At 48.7% G+C, this 22025-nt stretch overlaps 1 protein-coding gene across 2 annotated transcripts; it reads right to left on the bottom strand.

Moving 5' to 3' along the window:
- Positions 1 to 158: 158 nt before the first annotated feature.
- CMAS (cytidine monophosphate N-acetylneuraminic acid synthetase) lies at positions 159 to 21641 on the bottom strand. Of its 2 annotated transcripts, none has more exons than XM_081927271.1 (8): positions 21383 to 21609; positions 12148 to 12290; positions 11260 to 11415; positions 9461 to 9594; positions 8127 to 8221; positions 5393 to 5564; positions 3251 to 3404; positions 159 to 2069 (listed from the first exon to the last, which is right to left on the bottom strand). In XM_081927271.1, exons 1-8 carry the CDS (start codon positions 21592 to 21594, stop codon positions 1873 to 1875), a joined length of 1263 nt encoding a protein of 420 aa, XP_081783397.1. In that variant the 5' UTR covers positions 21595 to 21609; the 3' UTR covers positions 159 to 1872. The 2 variants fall into 2 exon arrangements, with proteins under 2 accessions (XP_081783397.1, XP_081783398.1); XM_081927272.1 differs by lacking the exon at positions 159 to 2069 and adding an exon at positions 2766 to 2882 and having other exon boundaries at positions 21383 to 21641.
- Positions 21642 to 22025: the final 384 nt, after the last annotated feature.

The raw sequence follows: 22025 nt of genomic DNA on the forward strand, positions 1-22025 counted from the left end.
CAAGTAATTCAATATAAATTCATTGCTCATCTTTCTGCTTAAGTGGTGAGGTCTCAGGAGAAAGGAAGACCATTCCTTTGGTACTAAATTATCAACTCCTCTCCTGTCTCTTCCAAACTGGTCAAAATACACCTGGCTATTCCATTTTTTTTGGGGGGGGGAGGGGGAACAGAAGATAAATATAGCCAAACTTATTTGCAGGTATTCTGCTCACAAGAGAGGGGTTTTCTTCCTCTGGAGAGCTGACCTGTTTTGAATGTGGAGAACCACTAGGTTTTTAGAATTGGTTTCAGAGGTGCATATATCCAGTCTTGCCAGAAAGCGATTTCTGAGGAGGTAGAAGACTGCAAAGCACATGCTTAATCCAGTGCATATTGGATCTATGCATAAATGTGACCCAGCCAACATTAAGCAAGGGTGATACAAGTCTCTATGTGCTTGCAAACAAACAGAGCACTTCCAGAATATGATTACTGGCCCCGAGTACATAGCAGCTAGCAAATGCCTCTATTGTCCTTTAAAACGAAGCACCCACTGTGCTGTGCATTGTGCGGTTAAGTGCTTTCAGGGGGAGCTTATCCTTCAGTTAAACTCAGCCCAAAAGGACAGGAGGGAAAACGTTTATCAGACTGTGTTACGTCTTGCGGCAGGTGAGGGAGCTGAATGTTTGAATGGTCAAACAAAAACCCAACCTATCCCTTGCCGATTCAGAATTCGGCATTTTGGGGAGAAGTGTTGACCCTAGCTTTTCCTCAGCATGCAAGCCACCTTCCCTCAATATATAGGAAGGGTCATAAGGCAGGCAGAATTATCATATGCACCCTCCGGGGGGGACGTTCTCCAATAAGGGAAGAGGGATGGGAGGAGAAAAAGAGAATCAGACCTTAAGACCAGACTCAAAAGGTAGCGTGGCCTATGAACCGTTGCAAAAGTCAAACAGATAGGCAACCAGACGGCATCTTGAGCAGCAACTAATGGAACCAGGGCAGCCTATCGCTGCCTTTGCGGAAGATTATGTGTCCATCCAGCCCAGGGTTTTTGATCAAGGGTCTACGGCCCTTTCACATTACCACCCGCCTGATCCTATTAACTGGAGATGCCGGGGTTTGAATCTGGGAACTTTCCACACATAAAGCATGCATGCCACCCCGGATTATGGGCCCCTCCACTGTACAATCCAGAACAGCGGTGGGATTCAGTTTCTTGCAAACTTGAGAGTCCTTATGCATAACCTTGCTGCAGGAGCACAATTCTTGAGAGGTGGACAGTGGAACGCCTGTATTCCTACTAGACAGGAGAGGGCAGACCCTTTATGACATAGAAGACCACTCCCTATTCTCGGGGAGATGCCCAGAGTGGCTGGGGAAACCCAGCCAGATGGGCGGGGTATAAATAATAACTTATTATTATTATCTCTGCAAGGAACTGAACTTTGAAAACAACGGCCCCTCCTCTTTCCTGTCAAATCCGTTCCTTGCACAATAGCATTTGATACTGATAATACCCTACATTTGCCTTTCAAAAACACCCAAACCACCAAGAATCACATTTGCCAAAGAAAAACCCAGGTCCGCCCCCAGAGAGGCAGACATGAATGTTGCAAACTTTAAGATTCCAGCAAGACCCATGATGTTGAGCTATATTGCAATATTGGCTTGATTTGGCTGGCTTTTTTATGCCAGCATGGGACCACAACAGGAAACATGATGATTTGATTTAAATGCTTGGAAATCCATGCTTTTACAATTTCCTGAGAATGCCCTTTGGGATCCATGAAATGTCAAAAAGGAAAAAAAAAAGATCAGAGTGAGTGAACGATAAGAAATGAATTAGGAGACTGCTTCCCCAAGGGTGGCGGCTTTCAGGATTTTATCAGCAGAGCTTCTTTCCAGCTGAATTCACCTTTTCCATTAGGAGGAATATGTGCTCTGCAAACTCCCGGATCGCGCCGCGGCCACCGTTGCATTTGCAGATGTAGCCGGTGGCTTTCTGGGCAGCAGGGCAGCCGTCGGCGGGGACGGCGCTCATGCCAGCTTTCTTCAGGCACTCCACATCCGATTCCTCATTTCCTGCAGCGACAGAGACACATATTCGATCAGGACCCTAACAACAAAAGCCCACCGCTAGTAGAAGCCTGTTGATTCCAAGCATTCATTCATCGAAGCTTCAGAGTTTTTTTCCCAGGACAATGAAGGTGCTCGCAACAGTACACCACAAAACCTAAGGTTTCATAGGCTCCTAGGACTGGAGAGTTGGAAGGGACTGTGAGGATACCCAGAGCTTATAGGGTTAACAGCTAATGGGATGTTATGTCCTGTCACTGGGGGTGTGTTCACATCTTTGTTATGTGAACATTTTACTTTCTGTTTTGCTGCGACAGGAGAAGCACCATGCCTTCGCTCTCTCCTGGCCAAACTGTTTATTTTTGCTGCTGTACAATAAAGCTTCGTAGAATAGAGAAGCTGTTGTACGAGAGTTTTACTGCATGGCTGAGATTCCTTCCACACAGGCACACCACTGCGCAAGATACTCTGCTGGTAGCCAGGAGAAGCAGGTTGGCTCAGTGGAAGCGGACTGGACGCCCCAACAGTCCCGCTGTTCACAGCCTAAACGGATGCTCAATGGAACAGGGACCCCCCCCCCCCAGGGGTCATCTAATCCAATCACCTGCACTGAAGGAATCACAGCTGAGCAGGAGAACTTCCCAGCACATTGGGAACAGGAGCCTTTGCTTGGTAAGCATCATAATTTTGCTTGTATTCTTCAGGAGAAGATGAGATTCTCTAGGGTGGCCAATCTGTGGCCTTCAAGATGTTGTTGGACTACAAATCTGATGGGAGCTGTAGTTCAACAGTGTGTGGAAGGTCAAAGGATGGTCATCCCTAGATTAGACCAAACACATAAAAAAAAAACCACACCAAACCCTTAAATGCAAACTTTGACTAGAGCTGTCATAGATACTTTAGATCAGGGCAGACCAACCTTGGCATGGAACCCACGGACTGCACCACTGCCTTGTTGTTTGTGCTGGAGGTAAGGCCAAAATTTGGTGCCCTTCCATCCCACATGCAATATAGTGTATGTAATAAAAGCTTGTGGGTTGGCTCTCCAGTTGTTGATGGACTCCAGCTCCCAGCAGCTCCAGCCAGTGCAGCTAATAACCAGGGATGATGGGAGTTGTAGTCCACAGGCTCCCCATCCCTGACATACAGCACAGAGCCCGATTTTTCAGGTGGAGATCAGGCCTCACCTAAATACGCCACTTCCTTCCAGCAAAGCCCCATTTCCTTCCTCCATTTCTCTACGACCAGCAGCTTGTCAGCCACGTTGACTTCCGCGGCACAGCCCAACTTCATGGCAGAAAGAGTCTTCGGTGAGCAGTCCCTCTCGGAGATCAGCCGCACCTATGGACACAAAAGGAGTCTGCAGGATCAGGCCAATGGCCCACTCAGTCTAGCATCCTGTTCTCACAGTGGCCGACAAGGTGTCTGAAGGAAGCCTGCAAGGGGGACGTGAGCAAGGGGGACGTGAACCTCCATCCTTCTGCCCGGACACTGAGGTCCAGTGCCAAGGGCCTTCTGGCAGTTCCCTCACTGCGAGAAGCCAAGTTACAGGGAACCAGGCAGAGGGCCTTCTCAGTAGTGGCACCCACCCTGTGGAATGCCCTTCCACCAGATGTCAAAGAAATAAACAACTACAGTGGTACCTCGCAAGACGAAATTAATTCGTTCCACGAGTCTTTTCGTCTTGCGAGGTTTTTCGTCTTGCGAAGCACGGTCAGTCGCAACTGCACCTCTTCAAGTGGTTTTAAGAAAAAGGAAACAAACTCACAAGACGTTTTCATCTTGCGAAGCAAGCCCATAGGGAAATTCGTCTTGCGAAGCAACTCAAAAAATGAAAAACACTTTCGTCTTGCGAGTTTTTCGTCTTCCGAGGCATTCGTCTTGCGAGGTACCACTGTACCAGACTTTTAGAAGACATCTAAAGGCAGCCCTGTTTAGGGAAGCTTTTAATGTTTAATAGGTTATTGTATTTTAGTCTTTTGTTGGCAGCCGCCCAGAGTGGCTGGGGGGACCCAGCCAGAAGGGTGGGGTATAAATAATAATAATAATAATAATAATAATAATAATAATAATAATAATAATAATAATAATAATATAGTACTATCCTGTCCTGAGCAACTTTCAGCAACTGGTATTCAGAACCATGCCTGCCTTCAATTGTGGAGGCAGAGCATGTTAGAGGCCAGAAGAGGAGTTCATCTCCTCTTGCAGGCCTCTCACAGAGCATAGTTTCCAGCACGGCTAGCAGCCACCAATAGTCTGCTCCTCGTTGAAAGTCATCTGGGTTAAGAGGTGGAAAGACAAAGTCCCTACCAGAGAAGAATGGCAAAATAAGCTGATGGACTACGATGAAATGGTAAAACTGACCGGAAAGCTCAGGAACCAAGAACAAAACTTCAAAAAAGAACGGGGAAAATTTATAATTTACTGGAGAAACCACTATAAGCAGATGAAAACACTGTAACACTTCTAATGTAGAATATACAGCGGTACCTCGGGTTACATACGCTTCAGGTTACAGACTCCGCTAACCCAGAAATAGTGCTTCAGGCTAAGAAGTTTGCTTCAGGATGAGAACAGAAATCATGCAGCAGTGGCGCCGCAGCAGCAGGAGGCCCCATTAGCTAAAGTGGTGCTTCAGGTTAAGAACAGTTTCAGGCTAAGAACGGACCTCCGTACTTAACCTGCAGTACCACTGTACTGTGGATGAAAAGGAAAAGACATCAAATTTGGATGATGAAATAATATGCAGTTGAAAAGGTTTATAATAGGGCCCATGGAGGGGAAAGGTGGGAAGTCAAGAGATTCAAAGAAATCTCTATATATGGATATGTATTTTGTATTGTTATAACTCTGTACTTGTAAAATCAAATAAAAATTATTTCCACAAAATAATAATAATAGAAACATACAAAAAAAGAAAGAAGAAAAAATCGCCTGGGTTGGTTGGTCCCACTCTTTTCTGGGGGAGTGAATTTTATCTTGTTATTTTTACAGGAGCTTTACGCAATCGTTTTGCAACGTGAAACGCTCCTGTAAAAATAACATGATAAAATCTTGTTGGAACAAATCTTATTGCAGCAATTTGGGATGTTTTCTTTTTGTGAACTCATATGTGCGGTTCCTGGGTTTAGCGGGAGATGGGAGAAATGGCCGCATTTAATCAGGGCAACAAAGCCCCGCTAAGTCCCTACCACGCCGAGCCATTTGAGGTTCTCTCCCCGAAATGCTAAGATCTAGAAACTTGCTTTCCTTACAACGAAGGAAGCCTCCTGGCAACCCTGACAGGTGAATCAACCGCAAGATAGCTGCAAGAAGCGAAGACACACCTCGACACCTCGTTTCTGAAGCAGGCGGATTCCAGTCGCATCCCTGACGTCGTAGGAAATAATCTCCTTCTCGTCTCCCGAGACGTAGATGTGGCCCGTGGTGAGGCATCCGTCAATCGTACAAACCAGCAGCTTCACCTCTTTCAAGGCCTCTTTACCAAAGTAGCCGTACCTGGAAAGATGGATGTGGCAATCATAAATAAGGGGCTGGCATCTGTGTGTGACATTTGCCTCTGCTATGCAATCTCACATGACTGGGGAAAGGGGAAACAAATGAGACAGTAAGAACTTCATTCTCACTGAGGTTGCAAACCTGCCTCTGGGCTGCCACCACTTCTGTCTTCCTTGGCCATCACTCATAGCCAAGTAAGATTGTCTTCCATAAACACAGTTTTAACAGTGAGTCCGTAAGTGACTTTGGAGGCCAATTCTGGACCCACACGTCCTTCCACAGTGGGGACATTGGTTTCCAGCCAGAAGCTGATCATGGTGAGGGTTTGCTGAACTTGTCTTCCTCTTAGCACGTTTCTCCCTTTCGTCCCAAGTTCGAGCGTCTTCAAAGTCCATGACACCTTTGGTAAAGGCTGTTCTCCAATTGGAGCACTTGCAGGCCAGTGTTTCCCAGTTGTTAGTGTTTATACTACATTCTTTAAGATTTGCCTTGAGAGAGTCTTTAAACCACCCAATATATTTTTCCTCTAATATGATTCCCTGAACAAGCAGGTGTCAGGAATGAAGGAAGCTAGGCTAGCCTTCTGTGATGTTAACAGGTGAGAGAGTGCTGGAGGTGAAATAGTTAAACAAGTTACCCAATCAGAACCCAGGGGGTGGAGTCAGTGGGACTATAAAACCAGCTCTGGGAGGGGCAAAGGGGAGAGTTCGTTGGGTGGAGTGGGAGTGAATTGGGATAGAGTTGTGGGTAGGTTGAGTTTAGTGTAACGAAATAGGCTGAGTCAGGAACAGTTAGGGGCTAGGAAAACAAGTAAAAATCTGAGAGGTGGTTTAGTGAGGGAGAGCAGGTAGGGAAAGTTATAGGACTGGATAGGCACCCCATGAATGTAATTGACTGATACTGTTTATGAAACCACACGCTTGTTAACCTGCAATAAATAAACAAAAGTTTTTGTTTCAATTTAACCCTGACTGGACTCAGTATTGGTGGCAGCGAGAAATAAAGTGGTGGCACAGGGATCCATAGATGGTGAGATGTCCGGGGACCCTGTTTGATCGCCACACCTTCTACCTGATTTTTTTTCCCTTCGAAGAGGGCATTTTTGCATATAGGAAGTATGTGATCGTGTGAATCCCCAATCGCAGGATGGAGTGGTATAGCCCAGGCACAGGTTTTCAACCTCAGTGAAAACTGGGCCACAGTGTGGCCGGACATTTTAGGTATGTATTCCTTACATTTATAATAATAATAATAATAATAATAATAATAATAATAATAATAATAATAATTTATTATTTGTACCCCGCCCATCTGGCTGGGTTTCCCCAGCCACTCTGGGCGGCTTCCACAGAGACCAAAAATACACTAAAATGTCACACATTAAAAACTTCCCTGAACAGGGCTGCCTTCAGATGTCTTCTGAATGTCAGATAGTTGTTTATCTCTTTAACATCTGAAGGGAGGGCGTTCCACAGGGCGGGTGCCACTACCGAGAAGGCCCTCTGCCTGGTTCCCTGTAACCTCACTTCTCACAATGAGGGAACCTCCAAAAGGCCCTCAATGGGGGTGGAGACGCTCCTTCAGGTATACAGGACCGAGGCTGTTTTTTAAATTTTATTTATGTTTTTATAGCACTCTTCAATTTAATAATTCATAAGGCAATTTACATTATTCATTTGCAAAAAAATTATTTTTGTTGTGGGCATCCGTATGTCTCGAGAGACAATGGAGTGCACATCTAGGGGTGAAGTCAAACTGCTGGAGAATCAGAGCACCTGCTGTGGCTGCAGAAACTGGAAAGTTGCCTTAGCAGCACCAAAGTGACCTCTCCTGGAGGCTGGACAGTGTGTCTGGAGGTCCTGGGCTGCCCAGACAACAAGACCCCCCCCCCCAGCCTTGCTGATGTGGTCCAAAGGAAAACAGAGCAATACATTTGACACCAGCTTGGCTGCAGGAGATGCTGGAAGGAGGCGTACAAGGCAGTCTTAGGGACACCAGTCTGGATTGGTGTACTAGGGTTTCCTCCTCAGCCCTTTCTTCTCCCGTTGCTGCCCCACAAGGCAAAGGGAAAAAATTTCTATACCATCAACATTAAGCAAAAGACTGCCATATGATGGTGAACAGCATAACATGAACACTAAAATTATATGTGGGTTAAACCACAAAGCCTAGGACTTGCCGATCAGAAGGTTGGCGGTTCGAATCCCCGTGACGGGGTGAGCTCCCGTTGCTCGGTCCCCGCTCCTGCCAACCTAGCAGTTCGAAAGCACGTCAAAGTGCAACTAGATAAATAGGTACCACTCTGGCGGGAAGGTAAACGGCGTTTCTGTGTGCTGCTCTGGTTCGCCAGAAGTGGCTTAGTCATGCTGGCCACATGACCTGGAAGCTGTACACCGGTTCCCTCGGCCATTAAAGCGAGATGAGCGCCGCAACCCCAGAGTCGGTCACGACTGGACCTAATGGTCAGGGGTCCCTTTACCTTTACCTTAAAACAAACACATGTAATACAAATTGGAGCAAACTGTGGAGGCGCCAAATAAATGAAATATACACATATATTACCGCAGGACTCTTTGCTCTGCAATGGGCCAGTCAATGTCAACATCTATATCCACGCTATGCTCGGCGCGCATTTCGTAATAAGCCATTTTCCCACCCTAAGCAAAATTAAAAGAACACGCCAGTCAGTTTGGCTGAAGCAGAGAGGGAGGAAGGGGCAGGATATGCCAGCATGTGGTATTTCATGTCAAATGACCTCTGGGGTACATGCAACCACCTGGAGAGCATCAGGGGCCTCTACCCAACCCATTCTCCAGCAGCAGATGGCATTCCCAACAAGGAAGGAAGGAAGGAAGGAATTCTGCCACTTAATGCTTCCTGGAAGGGTCTCAAGGAGACCTGAGCTTAAGCACCTAAGCAAGGCAAACTGGTAGCTTTCTTAGCCAGGTGTGAATGCAAACTAAAGTCTCTCTGGTCTTGCGCTACACTGGAGCCGCCTCCTCCTACACCTTTCCACTTATTTATTTTGACTTGACAAGGTTCGTATCTTGCCCACTGCACCCCATGCGCCAGTCCGGACTGGACTACTGCAATGTGCTCCACGTGGGGCTGCCCTTGGAGACGGCCAGGAAGTGTCAATTCAGGTCCAAAATTCAGCAGCCAGATTACTGGATGTGGCATCATTAAAATCTCAGTTAAGCACTGCTTTCAAACAGTTGCCTCCTGCCACAACCCAGGCAGGAAGTTCTAAACCTTCTCCCCTTTCAATTTTCCTGCCAAATAACCCTCCCCCCACAGCCAGCAAAAAAGGCTGGTGTTTGCCCAGAAAGTGCCATTGCAACGTATTTGTTTCTTAGATTGATCCCCTTTCTCCCCATTTTATCCTCACAACAACCCTGTGAGATGGGTTAGGTTGAGAAATGGCCTAAGGTGAGCTTCACTGCTGAGTTGGGACGAGAATCCCGGTCTCCCAGGTATCACTGCAAGACTCTAAGTATTACACTACACGGGCTCACAGTGGCACCTTTGAGGCAAATGATAGCTTTGTAGGGGGATTTTTTGTGGGAAAATGGCACAGGAGAGAAGACAGGCTGCCAGGATTCTTTCCCATAATGTAGGTGTTTAAAGGGCAATTAAGGGATCTGCATTGAAATAGCATTGAAATGAAGACAGAAGTGCCTGGCGTGCTCTGGTCCATGGGGTCACAAAGAGTCGGACACGACTAAACGACTAAACAACAAAGAACTGAAATAAGTATTGTATAGTGTCAAGAGTGTTGGACTGAGACCTGGGAGACAGGAGTCTCAAGCTCACCTTAGAGCACAATTTCAAAAAGAAAAGAAGAAAAACTGTTAAGATGGTACGGACAAAATTCCCAGCTCAACATCTACACCAACCTGCAAATACCCCTTTTCGATCAGGGGCCTTTTGGCAAAGTAGAAAGACCCGTTTTCATAGAGCTCTCCATCCCAGTCCTGCCGGCGGGGGCGCTTGGCCGGATTCAGATTTTGAGGCACGGTCACTTCACTTACTGATAAAAGGGGGGGGGCGTGGAGGGGAGAAAGAGACAAGAGGCAAAAGAACAACATTAATGAGGTGTGTGTGGCTTGCCATGAAGTCCAATGGCAGCTCGATTTTGAATCTCCACTACCCTCAGGATTAAAACTGCACTGAATGCATGCAATGATGCTGTTTCCCACCTCTCTGAGACCTCTCCCTGTGGGGCTTTCGCAGTCCCCAGGGTGGATAAAAATCAATGATTAAAAAAATAATTAAAGAAAATCAATTTTAAAAAATTTTTTAAATCAGATTTTTAAAAGAAAATGCTTTTGGAGGAAAAATCTTTCTAAAGATAGTTTTCCATTTAAGTTACATTAGAGTCCAAAGGCTATTCATCAGGAAATAAGGATTTTTTAAAAGGTTTTCATGTGTGCTAAAACTCAGTCTGGTTTTTTTAAAAAAACGTTTAACCACATCAGTTAACAAACATGGATACATACGCTATGATGTTATTGTTTTAGTTAAATAAATTGTTTAAATTGATATGAAGGAAAAGATTATTGTTCTCCTTCCAATAAAGTACAGCAGAAAAGTTGTCCAAATATAAACAGTTAACTTATTAAACTTCATACTAACCGCATAATTATCTGGCAATGTATTTCTAATAGTATAACCAAATCAGTAATTTTTGATATAACTGTAAAAACTACTCTGAAAACTTATTATTCCAAAAATGAAACCTTCGTCTGGTTGTAAATATTAAGATTATACCAGCAAGAATGAGTCTTTCTGTAAAAAAATAATTTAAATCAAGTCTTACTGACTAGTGATTGAAATTGTGATTGAAATCGATTTGATTTAAATCACATCTAACCTGGCAGTCCCAAAAGCAAATTAATGAGGCTTGAGGGGGGTTGGACTAGATGGCGCTTGGTGTTCCTTTCGACTACAACTCCCATCATCCCTCGCTAGCAAGACCTGTGGTCAAGGATGATGGGAATTGTAGTCTAAAAACAGCTGGAGTTCCAAGGTTGGGGAACACTGCTCTAAAGAAGCAGTTCTCAACCTGTGGGTCCCCAGATGTTGTTGGGCTACAACTCCCATCATCCCTGAGCTCTGGCCTTGCTAGCTAGGGCTGATGGGAGTTGTAGTTCAACAACATCTGGGGACCCATCGGTTGAGAAAGGCTGCTCTAAAGGCTGATTACTCAGAACTGTCAGACAAAGCTGGTGTGGAAGACATGGCGCCTGGCGTTTCCAGGCAAAAGGACGTAAAGACCTCCAATGGCCCCTAAGGAGGAGAGGGATTCAGAGCAACTGACTGCCAAAATAAGACGGGCTCTAGCAAATGGCTGGACTGCTGCTCTGCAGCCACCTGAAGCTAAAGTTGAGATAGTATCTGGTCGCAGAGCAGATATAATGCAAATGGCAAATGAAGCGCTTAACGCTAGCCTAACCACACAATCTGAACTGCAATCACTCAAAATGACCTAGAATTAAAGATCGAGGATCAGTCTAATAGGGATAGACGGAGGAAAAAATGTCTATGTGGGATTCTGGAATAGTAGGAAGGTAGGAGGTTTCGGTGTGTGACCTGAGGACTGCATTGTGCTACGTATGGCACTTATGCACATATGATCATAATGAAAACAACAATAATTTGCTTGCATGCTTTTATGAGAAGCAATACCGCTCACCTCCTTTTTTTATTTCGCTCCACCGAAACTGATGCCGCCTGACGACGGAGAACACGGAATCGAAGCCATCCTCCTGGATCATTTTGGCCACCCTGGTAAGATCGGTGGGATGTAAACAGGGGGAAGTTGCTTGAATATTTCCTATGACATCAACCTCTGAAGTAGGGAGGGGAAAGGAGAAGAGAATGACACAAAGGAGATGAATATCACAGTGTTTAGGTAACAATGTGCAATATTACTCAAAATGCATCAATAGCATTTCCAGTACTACATAAAAAAAAAAACTTCAGGCGGAGACATAAGAGGAAATCCAAAACATGAGCAGGCTATTATCTTTAGCAGGACCAAATCTGAATTTAGCCAATAGCCTGGTAACCACTGGCAACATGAAATTCCATGCAGGTGAGCCAGAGGGGCAGAGCTCCGTTCTTTGCTGGTCGCCAGCAGACTACTTTATTAAAAGCAAACAAACCAAAAACAAGCTAGAAACTTTTGCAGACTTGTTTACAAGGCTGAACTGAAAGTCATGAAATAGCAAGCTGATTGGGCGGGGGGATGTCAATTCCCCCCCCCCCCATTTCATAACATTCTTTAGAAACAATGCTAGTTGCAAATGCAATTATTAGGCATGCTTCGCAGTTTCAAAGCGTTTAGCTTTGTTTACTAAATGCAGGTAAAATAAACATGCTAAATTAGAACAATTTCCAACGCAAACTCAATTTTTTTCTGGTGCAAATTAGAATTGCCTTATTTTTGCCTCTTGCCTAAATTTTAAAGATGTTGATTTGTTTTATTATTTGTTTTCAATGTTTAAGCTGCCTTGAGAAAGGCGGGGGGGGGGGAATATAAAAATATAGATACTTTTAAAAACAAAGGTGGACGCCATACCATCGTGATACCTGAGGAACTCCACGATGGCATCTAGGGAGGTAGAGGAGTCTTTCGACACTTCCGAGCTTCTCCGGTGGACTTTTGCCCCAAACTGCTTGGCCACTTTCTCAATTTCGTCGTGGTCTGTGGAAACCCACACGCTGTCGGCAGGCAGAAGGCAGCAGCAACAAGTTATTGCCCAGACAGAGAAGAAGGATCAAAGCTATTTCCCTACAAGCCACCGAGAATGGCAGTCACAAGAAAAGAAAACCTTGCTGTCACGGCCACCCAGGACTGGTCCCAGCTCACAAGAGACCTCACTCCGTTGCAGCTTATTTACAGGAAAAGTTTATTGAAGATTTCTGCTTCTCATACAGTTCAGCATTGTGGCCGTACGTCTGCCACGTTAGACCGCTGAAGTCCCCTCTGACTCCTCCCCTCTTCCGCACCAACTTAATAGCCTGGCTCTAGACCACCTCTTCCTCTCCTTTCTTTTCCGCAGGGTCTTCCTGCCCCCCTGGCTTCCCTCTCTCCGTGACTCGCCTGAGGCTGAATCCTCTGCCGCCTCTTCCCCCCTCTTTCTGGCTTTAGGGCCGGGCTCCTCCCCTGAGCTCTCTCCACTTCCGCGCGCCTCTACGTTTGAACTTGGCGCGCGTACGTTGCTGCTGACCTTTCTTTCGACCGCTACACCACCCCCTGCTCTGCTCTCCACCCTTTCCGGCTGAACACCCTGCTCCAACCCCCTCTCTCTGTTCTCTCCTAATCCTGCTCCCTCCGAGAGGCTGACGACTCCACCCCCTTTACTCCGTTCCGGCTGAGACGTCTCTTGCTTCCTCTGTCTTCCACTGGGCTCCTCTCCGCTTCTCCCTTCTCCTCCCCTTTGCTTGATTAAGGTAACCCCCTTTTGAGAATCCTCTGACTCGCTGCTCAGACTCGTGGATTCCCTCAGAATTCCGTCATCTTCTTCCTCATCCTTCTGCCCCTCCTCCCACTCGCTCTCCGTCTCCTCTGTCATCTCCTCCTCTCTCCCAGAAACCCTGACATCCATCCCCCCCTCGAAGCCCCCCCTTCCCCCCTCCCGCTCGCCGGGGACCGGTTGTGGAAACTGCGGCTCTTCGGGGGTAGGCTCAGGATACAGGTCGTCTACGTCAATGTTCTCTGCTGGCAGTTCTGTGTAAGTGTATTCGAAGTCGGGTTCTTCCCCCAAATGCTTCTCAGTCTCTGCTTCCATCGCTACTTCCTCCGGTGCTGCCCGCCAAGGACCTATCAACCACCTCTTACGCCATTCCTCCTCTGGCTGCTCCTCCCACCAATAAGGGGTTTCCGTGTCCACCCCCGAGCACGATCCCCTGGGCGGGCTTGATTCTGGTGTTCTTTCCTCGGGGGAAGAGAAACCCCTGAACGTGCTATCTGACAATGTGGGTGTGAAAAGCCAGTCATCAAAGTACTCAGCTGGCATGGGTCTATGTGGGAAAAGTGCATGGAACTCTTCTTTCAAAAGGGGTTCGTCTAACTCGTAGCCTGGCACCCAACTATTAGCAGCGGCTGGTGTGCCCTCCCTGGCGAGAAAATATTCAACTCCCTCCTCCCCCCATCTCGAGTCCAGTATCTCTGTGACCTCGTTAAGAGGTCCTGGTCTTGGCGATTCCCCCCTCTCAGGCGCCCTCCTACGTGGCTCTGGGGGTGCTCCTGACTCTTGAAACCTGTGTGGGGTTTTGTAGGGAGTGAGCACCGACCTATGAAAGACCGGGTGCACCCTGGAACCTTCCGGAAGGGCTAGACGAAAAGCCACCGGATTGATCTTAGCCTCAACTTGATATGGCCCTAGCTGCCTGTGTCCTAACTTCTTCTTGGCCAATGACCTGGCCGGCATCGCGTGGGCTGCTAACCACACCCAGTCCCCAACCTGGATGTCCTCTCCCGCCCTCCTGTGCTTATCGGCCTGCACCTTATACGCCTGTTTTGCCAGCTCCAAATGTCTCCGCAGCTCCTCGTGCACCTCTTGCAACTCCGCTGCAAACTGGTCGGCATCTTGAGGCCCCCCCCCTCCTGGTGCCGCAAATCTCGGGAAGGTTCTGGGATGACGGCCATTGTTCGCGAAGAAAGGCGTCACCCCGGTGGAAGCGTGTTTCGTGTTGTTGTAGGCGAATTCAGCCATCGGCAGATAGTCCACCCACGCCGCAGGTCGCTGGTTGGCGTAGCACCGCAGGTACTGCTGCATGATCGCGTTGACCCTCTCCGCTTGACCGTTGGTTTGCGGATGCCTCGCCGATGTCAGGTTGATTTTGACGTGCAAGATGCCCAGAAGCTTTCGCCAGAAGGTGGAAACAAACTGGCGCCCCCTGTCGGACAAGACGGACTGCGGAAGTCCATGCACTCTGAAGACGTGATCGATGAAGAGCTTTGCGGTCTGTTCTGCCGTCGCCACCTTGGCACAAGGGATGAAGTGCGCCATCTTGGTGAACAAGTCCACCACCACTAACACCGCCGTCTTACCTCTGGAGCTGGGCAGGTCTGTAACAAAGTCCAACGCTACCCTCTCCCATGGTTGCTGCGGTGTCTCCAGCGGTTCTAGCAATCCCGCCTGCTTCTGGTGCACTGGTTTGGACCTCTGGCAGATATCACACCTGGCGACGTAGTCCGCCACCTCTCCTCTCATCTGGGGCCACCAAAAGTCTCTAGCCACCAACTCCATCGTCTTCTCTTTGCCGAAATGGCCTGCACTAGGGGCGTCATGCAACTGTTGCAGAACCTTGGCTCGAAGATCGTCGGTGGGCACGTAAAGGGCACCCTTACGAGTCAAAAGTCCATCTTGTAATTGAAACTCATCGTTGTGTCGCGACCCTCCGCGTAGCTCCTCCATCTTAGACTGTGCAAACTGATCCCTTTGCAACGCGCGTCGCACCGCGTCCAGGTCGACTGCGATGGTAGCGCACGTCCACGCCTGCGGTGCGAAAATGTGCTTTGCTGCGATTGGAGCTGCTTCCTCCAAGTATTGCGGCTTTCGGGACAGCGCGTCTGCAATAACATTGGAGTCTCCTGGGATGTATTCTATTTTGAAGTCGAAGTCCGCAAAGAACTCCGCCCAGCGCATGTGTCGCTGGGTCTGCAACTTAGCCGTCCGCCAATACTCTAAGTTCTTGTGATCCGTGCGGACCTGCACCGTGTGCTTGGCTCCTATTAAGAAGTGTCGCCACGCTTTGAAAGCAGCATGAATGGCCAACAACTCCCTGTCCCATATGGTATAATTGCGCTCCGTCTTGCTGAGCTTCCGGGAGTAGAACGCACCCGGTCGCCAGTTGCCTTGTGAATCCTCTTGCAAAAGAACGGCCCCAACCGCTCTATCTGACGCATCGGTCTCTACCCGCATGGGTCTGCCGGGATTCACGTGGAGCAGCTGCTCTTCGGAGGCGAAAAGACCTTTAAGCGTCCGGAAGGACCGCTCCGCTTGTTCGGTCCAGACGAACTTCTTCTTCTTGGAACTGAGGGTGTCAGTGATCGCCGCCGTCGCGTTCGCAAAACCTTTAATAAACTTGCGGTAAAAATTGGCAAAGCCGATGAACCTCTGGACCTCTTTCCGATTTCGAGGGCTTTTCCAGTCCAACAGCGCTTGAACCTTAGCCCTGTCCATGGCCAGTCCCTCGTCGGACAACTTGTAGCCAAGGAAATCAACCTCTCTGACATCAAACTGGCACTTTTCCAACTTGGCGTACAGCCTGTGTTCCTTCAGCCTCTGCAGGACCTCCCTCACGTCCTTATCGTGATCCTCCGGCGATTCCGAGAAAATCAGGATATCGTCGAGAAAGCAGACACACTTTTTGTAGAGGAGACCTGCTAGCACGTGGTGCATAAATGCTTGAAAAACGTGGCTGCCATTTTGGAGGCCGAAAGGCATGACTCTGTATTCGTATGTGCCCAGAGGGGTGAACATGGCGGTCTTCCACTCATCTCCTTTCCGGATGCGGATGAGATTGTAAGCTCCACGTAGGTCCAGCTTGGTGAAAATCTTGCCCCTCCTGACGGTCGCTAAAAGGTCGTCAATCTTGGGCATGGGGAAAGCTTTGGGCTTAGTCAAGCTGTTGATGAACCTGTAATCCACTATAAGCCTTTTTTGGGGCGTGTCCTTCTTCTTCACAAAGAAAACAGGGCTGCCTCCCGCTGCTTTAGATTCCTGGATGAAACCTCGCTTGAGGTTATGGTCTATGAACTCCCGAAGCTCTTGCATTTCGTCCTCCGACATGGAGTACAGCTTGGCAGCAGGCAATTGCGCCCCTGGCACTAAATCAATCGCGCAGTCGTAAGGTCTATGAGGCGGCAACTTGTCAGCTTCCTTCTCACAGAAAACCTCCAAGAATTCCTGGTACTTGTGAGGCACTGTTTGCACCATACCCAGATGCAATGGCTGCTCAGCCTCTCCTCCCTGATCGGTCTGAAAGCAATGCTGAGCACAATACGATGAACAAAAGTTGATCTGCCTCTGGTACCACGCAACCGCGGGACTGTGCCTCTCCAGCCAACTCATGCCTAACACGATGGGTGTGTCCGATAAGTGGGTGACATTGAAACTAATAAGCTCTCGATGGCTGCCAATCTGCATCATCATGGGAGGGGTTTGCTGCACCACTTGCCCCCCCAGCAACTTCCTGCCGTCCACCGTGACCACGTTCAGAGGCGTCGTTGCAGGCAGGAGCGCCATGTTGTGCTGCTTAACGAACTGCAGTCCCATGAAGTCGGCGTTGCTTCCCGAATCGATCGTTATTGGAACCTCGAGGAGTCTCCCATCAGGCAACTGGAGTGTTGCTGTGAGCAGAACTGCCGGTTTGGGAGGCAAAGGGTCCACGCTCTGCAGTGATGCTGGGGGCTTGTCTACAGATCCGCCTGGCTGAGCCCCAGTAGCTCTGCTTCCAGCCAGGCACTGTCGTTTCCCTGAAGCTGCTCCCCTGGTTGCACCTCTGCTGTTACAGTTGCCAGCGCTGCAGTGTGCTTCTGGAGCCTCTGGGGGCACTCTTTCGCCATATGGTGCGCACTGTCACAGATGTAACACTTCCTGGTTCCTCTAGGAGGCTTCGCTTTGGCTGCACCAGGGACAGGGCTCTGGGATGGCTTCTGAGCCCTAGCACCACCAATCTCCATTGGCTCCTCTCTGTCCTTCCCCATTGGCGAGGGGTGCGCACGGCTGAAGTCCCTGTGCACAAAAGGGAGAGTCCTTGCTTGCGCACGCGCTTGGGGCCCGTCCTCCTCGTGCCACGGACGCCCCTCATGTCGAATTCCAAGAGCTAAAGCCCGTTGCACCACGTCTTCTAGGGTCTGGGGTCTGTCCCCCCTAGCGATCTCATCCTTGATGGGGGGGCTCAATCCCTCCCAAAAAAGATCTCTGACCGGTTTACTGTCCTTTGGCCAATCTAAGGCGGTGAGCAATGCAAAAAATTTAGAGTGGTATTGGCGCACAGTCGCTTTCCCCTGCCTCAGCCCGTGCATTTGACGGCGCGCAATGTCCACATCCACAGAGGATTGAAAACAAGAATCCATCGCTTTGATGAACGCAGTTGAATCGCGACGGGCCGGTCCATCTTCGCGCCACAAATTGCGTAGCCAAGCCCTGGCCTCCCCATGCAGGTGCGAAACAATGAACCCCACTCTCTCCTCCTCATCTTTAAAATCGTGACGGAGTAAGTGCAGTGCATATACAACGTCCGCTCTGAAATTGGGATAGTCTTGCAAGTTGCCATTAAAATGCGGAACTAGGGCACCCCCCCTCCGTCCAAGCGCAATGCCCTCCGCTCTGGATCCTGGGGCCCCCGCCTTGTCCGCGTGTTCCCACCTTGCCTGCAAATCCTGGCACGTCTTCTCCAAGTCGTCATTCTTCTTCTGCGAAGCAATGACTGCCGATGTGAGAGCGGTAACCTGATCCCGCAGTGCAACCAGCTGCTCCTCAGCGCTCATGGCTGCTCCCGTTCGTGAGCTTCGCAAAAAAAAATTTTTGCTTTCAGAGAGGGGACTTACTGTCACGGCCACCCAGGACTGGTCCCAGCTCACAAGAGACCTCACTCCGTTGCAGCTTATTTACAGGAAAAGTTTATTGAAGATTTCTGCTTCTCATACAGTTCAGCATTGTGGCCGTACGTCTGCCACGTTAGACCGCTGAAGTCCCCTCTGACTCCTCCCCTCTTCCGCACCAACTTAATAGCCTGGCTCTAGACCACCTCTTCCTCTCCTTTCTTTTCCGCAGGGTCTTCCTGCCCCCCTGGCTTCCCTCTCTCCGTGACTCGCCTGAGGCTGAATCCTCTGCCGCCTCTTCCCCCCTCTTTCTGGCTTTAGGGCCGGGCTCCTCCCCTGAGCTCTCTCCACTTCCGCGCGCCTCTACGTTTGAACTTGGCGCGCGTACGTTGCTGCTGACCTTTCTTTCGACCGCTACACCACCCCCTGCTCTGCTCTCCACCCTTTCCGGCTGAACACCCTGCTCCAACCCCCTCTCTCTGTTCTCTCCTAATCCTGCTCCCTCCGAGAGGCTGACGACTCCACCCCCTTTACTCCGTTCCGGCTGAGACGTCTCTTGCTTCCTCTGTCTTCCACTGGGCTCCTCTCCGCTTCTCCCTTCTCCTCCCCTTTGCTTGATTAAGGTAACCCCCTTTTGAGAATCCTCTGACTCGCTGCTCAGACTCGTGGATTCCCTCAGAATTCCGTCATCTTCTTCCTCATCCTTCTGCCCCTCCTCCCACTCGCTCTCCGTCTCCTCTGTCATCTCCTCCTCTCTCCCAGAAACCCTGACACTTGCAAACATAGGACATGTAATGCAGCTGCATGATGTTCACATCTTCCTTTGTACCTATAATAATAATAATAAATTATTATATATATAATTTAAAAATTATATTAATAATTTATTATTTATACCCCGCCCATCTGGCTGGGTCTCCCCAGCCACCTTGGGCAGCTTCCAACAAAGTAGTAAAACACAATAGTCTATTAAACATTAAAGGCTTCCCTAAACAGGGCTGCCTTCAAATGTCTTCTAAAAGTCTGGTAGTTGTTTTTCTCTTTGACATCTGACGGGAGGGCGTTCCAAAGGGCGGGTGCCACTACCGAGAAGACCCTCAGCGCTGGACCTCAGGGCATAGCTGTCAACTGTCCCTTATTTGGCGGGAAACTCCCTTATCCCAGCGCTGTGTCCCGCTGCTGTCCCTTATTGATGATGCCCCTTAAATTCCCTGGGTTTCAAAGTAAGCAGCTCCTCTCCCTCCCTCCCTGCCGGCCAGGGAGGAGGGAGGCTCCAACTGTGTTGCTTGGCTGCATTGCTCACCCAATAAGGAGTCTAAGAACGACTGGGAGGGTGGAGCTTGCACGCCTTGTGCCGATCAAATCGGCCGCATTGCCTGGGGACTTGCCTTTGCTCAGCACTTCCCAGCGGAGAGGTGACGGTGGTTTTCCTTGCTGCATCCCCTTTGCCGGGTTGTTGCGCTGTGGGAACCACCACTTGAGGCTTCGTTTGGCTGCTGGCTGGGCTTTCTGCCTTTGGCTCGGAAGGGCCATACCTGTGCTTGGAAAATCCCTTATTTTGGCTGCTGATCCCTTATTTTCGAGGCTGCTGGTCCCTTATTTTCAAATCTGTAAGTTGACAGCTATGCCTCAGTGTCCGGGCAGAACAATGGGGGTGAAGACACTCCTTCAGGTATACTGGACCGAGGCTGTTTACCTAGGACAGGGATGAGGAATCTACAGCCTTCTGAATGTCGTCGGGACCACTGCCCCCATCAATCTGTGACCGCTGGCCGGGCTGACGGGAGTTGGAGCCCAACAACATCTGGAGGGCCACAGGTTCTCCATTTCTCAGCCTTAGTGGCAGGCCTGTAAATAGCCAAGTAATTTGGTATCTCGTGAGTGGGAATAATATCCAAGAGGGCAGAATGGAAGACTCACGGAACGCCGACTTCAGTATCAAAAAAATGAGTTGTTAAATGCAACAGATAAGACAGAGTGATCCTATGCATTTTTTTTTTTAAAAAAATATTATTTGTTTATTGTTTTCAGCTGGAAAGGAAGAAAGGAGAGAGGAAGGTGCAGCGGGCAACGCTGCATAAAAGCGAGGCAACATTAATGTCCAAGAGTCTATCGCCAGAAAAAAATCATAGAATTGTTGAGTTGGAAGGGATCCTGAGGGTCATCTAGACCAACCCCGTCAAAAGAGCCCTGGGAACTTGACAATCACAGTGCTTCAACTGCAACATGGATAAAGGAAACAAAAGGCAACCAGGTCCATTCAAGCACAGCTGACTCAATGAAGTCCTTGTCACTCTCAACTTTTACACACCGCTAAGTTCCAGATGCAGTTATACCAGTTCTGGAGAGGATTTCCACCCCAACCACTGCATATAGTCATTTGGGCATCCACCCAAAGGTGTGCCTTTATGGAACAACTTTTGACTGTTTTTATATGTATGGGGTACTGTTCTGAAATGTTTGTGTTGTTTTAGATCTATCTATCAAATTGCTGGACTTTTATTTTATTTTAAAATAAATATTATTTGTGTGGCTGAAGCCACTGCAAAAGATAAAGTACATAAAACAGATTAAAACACATCGCACAGTTAAAATAATTATTTGAAGCAGACAATCTGGCACATTCTGCTCCCCTGAAGAATCAGATCGTCGCCACAAAACCTTTCTCCTTCAAACTGCCATAGAACAGGCCTCTTTTCCAGAGGTGTAGAAGGAACTGTCCCTTAACAAAAAGTTAATCAAAGACCTAATCGATCTCCCAAGTGGGGGATTTAAGTGTCTGAACACCGCTGCTCTTAAGTCCTTCTAGACTGGGCAAACCAGTAAGTGGAGTAAATCTTCAGGCACAGTTGTTTTTACGCTGTCATTGTTTAATTACAAAAAACGAACAACTGTTTCATTCTTTCTGTAAGCCGCTTTGTGGTTTCCCTCCACTTTACAATCAAGCGGTATATAAATTTTGTGAAATAAATAAACACACACAAGAGCCATTTTTTTTAAAAAAATGAAAAATCCACAAAAAACACAGCAATTTAATTTATATAAATTAAGCCAAAAAGCTTTGAAATTTGAAAAGAAAAATAAGCAATTGCATTGCATTTTCCCCACCAACTCCTCTGTCCAATCTACAGAGAGTCTCAAAATAACCCCGAAGTCTCGCCTGGAGACAAAAGAACTCTCACTCCTTGGGTGGGTGAAGTGGGGGGGGGGGAGAGAGGGGGGGAGAAAAGGAAATGGTATTCGCGCATGCGCACACCTCTGAAAGACGCCGGAGTCGAGAGCTGCCCTCAGCACCCAACCAATCAGCGGGACCCCGGCCAGCAGCTTAATGTTCTTCAGCGGGATTCCTTTGCTGCCGCCGCGAGCCAACACCAGCGCCGCCATATGCAGCGGCGGCCGGCCGGCATCTCCCGCTGGCTGGAGGGCGGCGGGCCCTCCCGAGGAGGAATCAGCGGCCGGCGCAGCCATTGCCTGCTGAGGGGAAAAAAAACCCTTGGCAGCCACGTCAGTAGGCCGCGCCCCTTCGAGGAGCATGCCGGGAAGCATAAAGAGGCGTGGCTTCATGAACCTCGCTTCGAGTAAGGGGTTCTGGAATAAGGGTTGTGCGCCTGCGCGGCAGCTGCGCCAGGGATGATGGGAAGTGTAGTTCGCTAGGACGCATAAAAGGGGAAGCGCTTCTTCTTGCAGGATATGGTTAATCTGTGGAACTCCCTGCCACAGCAGGCAGTGGTGGCCACCGACTTGGAAGGCTTTGAAAGGGGATCATGAAGGAGGAGAGAGCTGTTGATGGCCGCTGGCACCAGGGATGACTCTCCTGGGGGTGGGGAAGGCCCGTGATCCCCAGCAGAGCAATAATAATAATATTTATTTATTATTATTTGGATATTTATTTATCCATT

This window comes from Podarcis melisellensis (assembly GCF_964234715.1).
Source record: "Podarcis melisellensis genome assembly, chromosome: 10".
NCBI classification, from domain to species: domain Eukaryota; kingdom Metazoa; phylum Chordata; class Lepidosauria; order Squamata; family Lacertidae; genus Podarcis; species Podarcis melisellensis.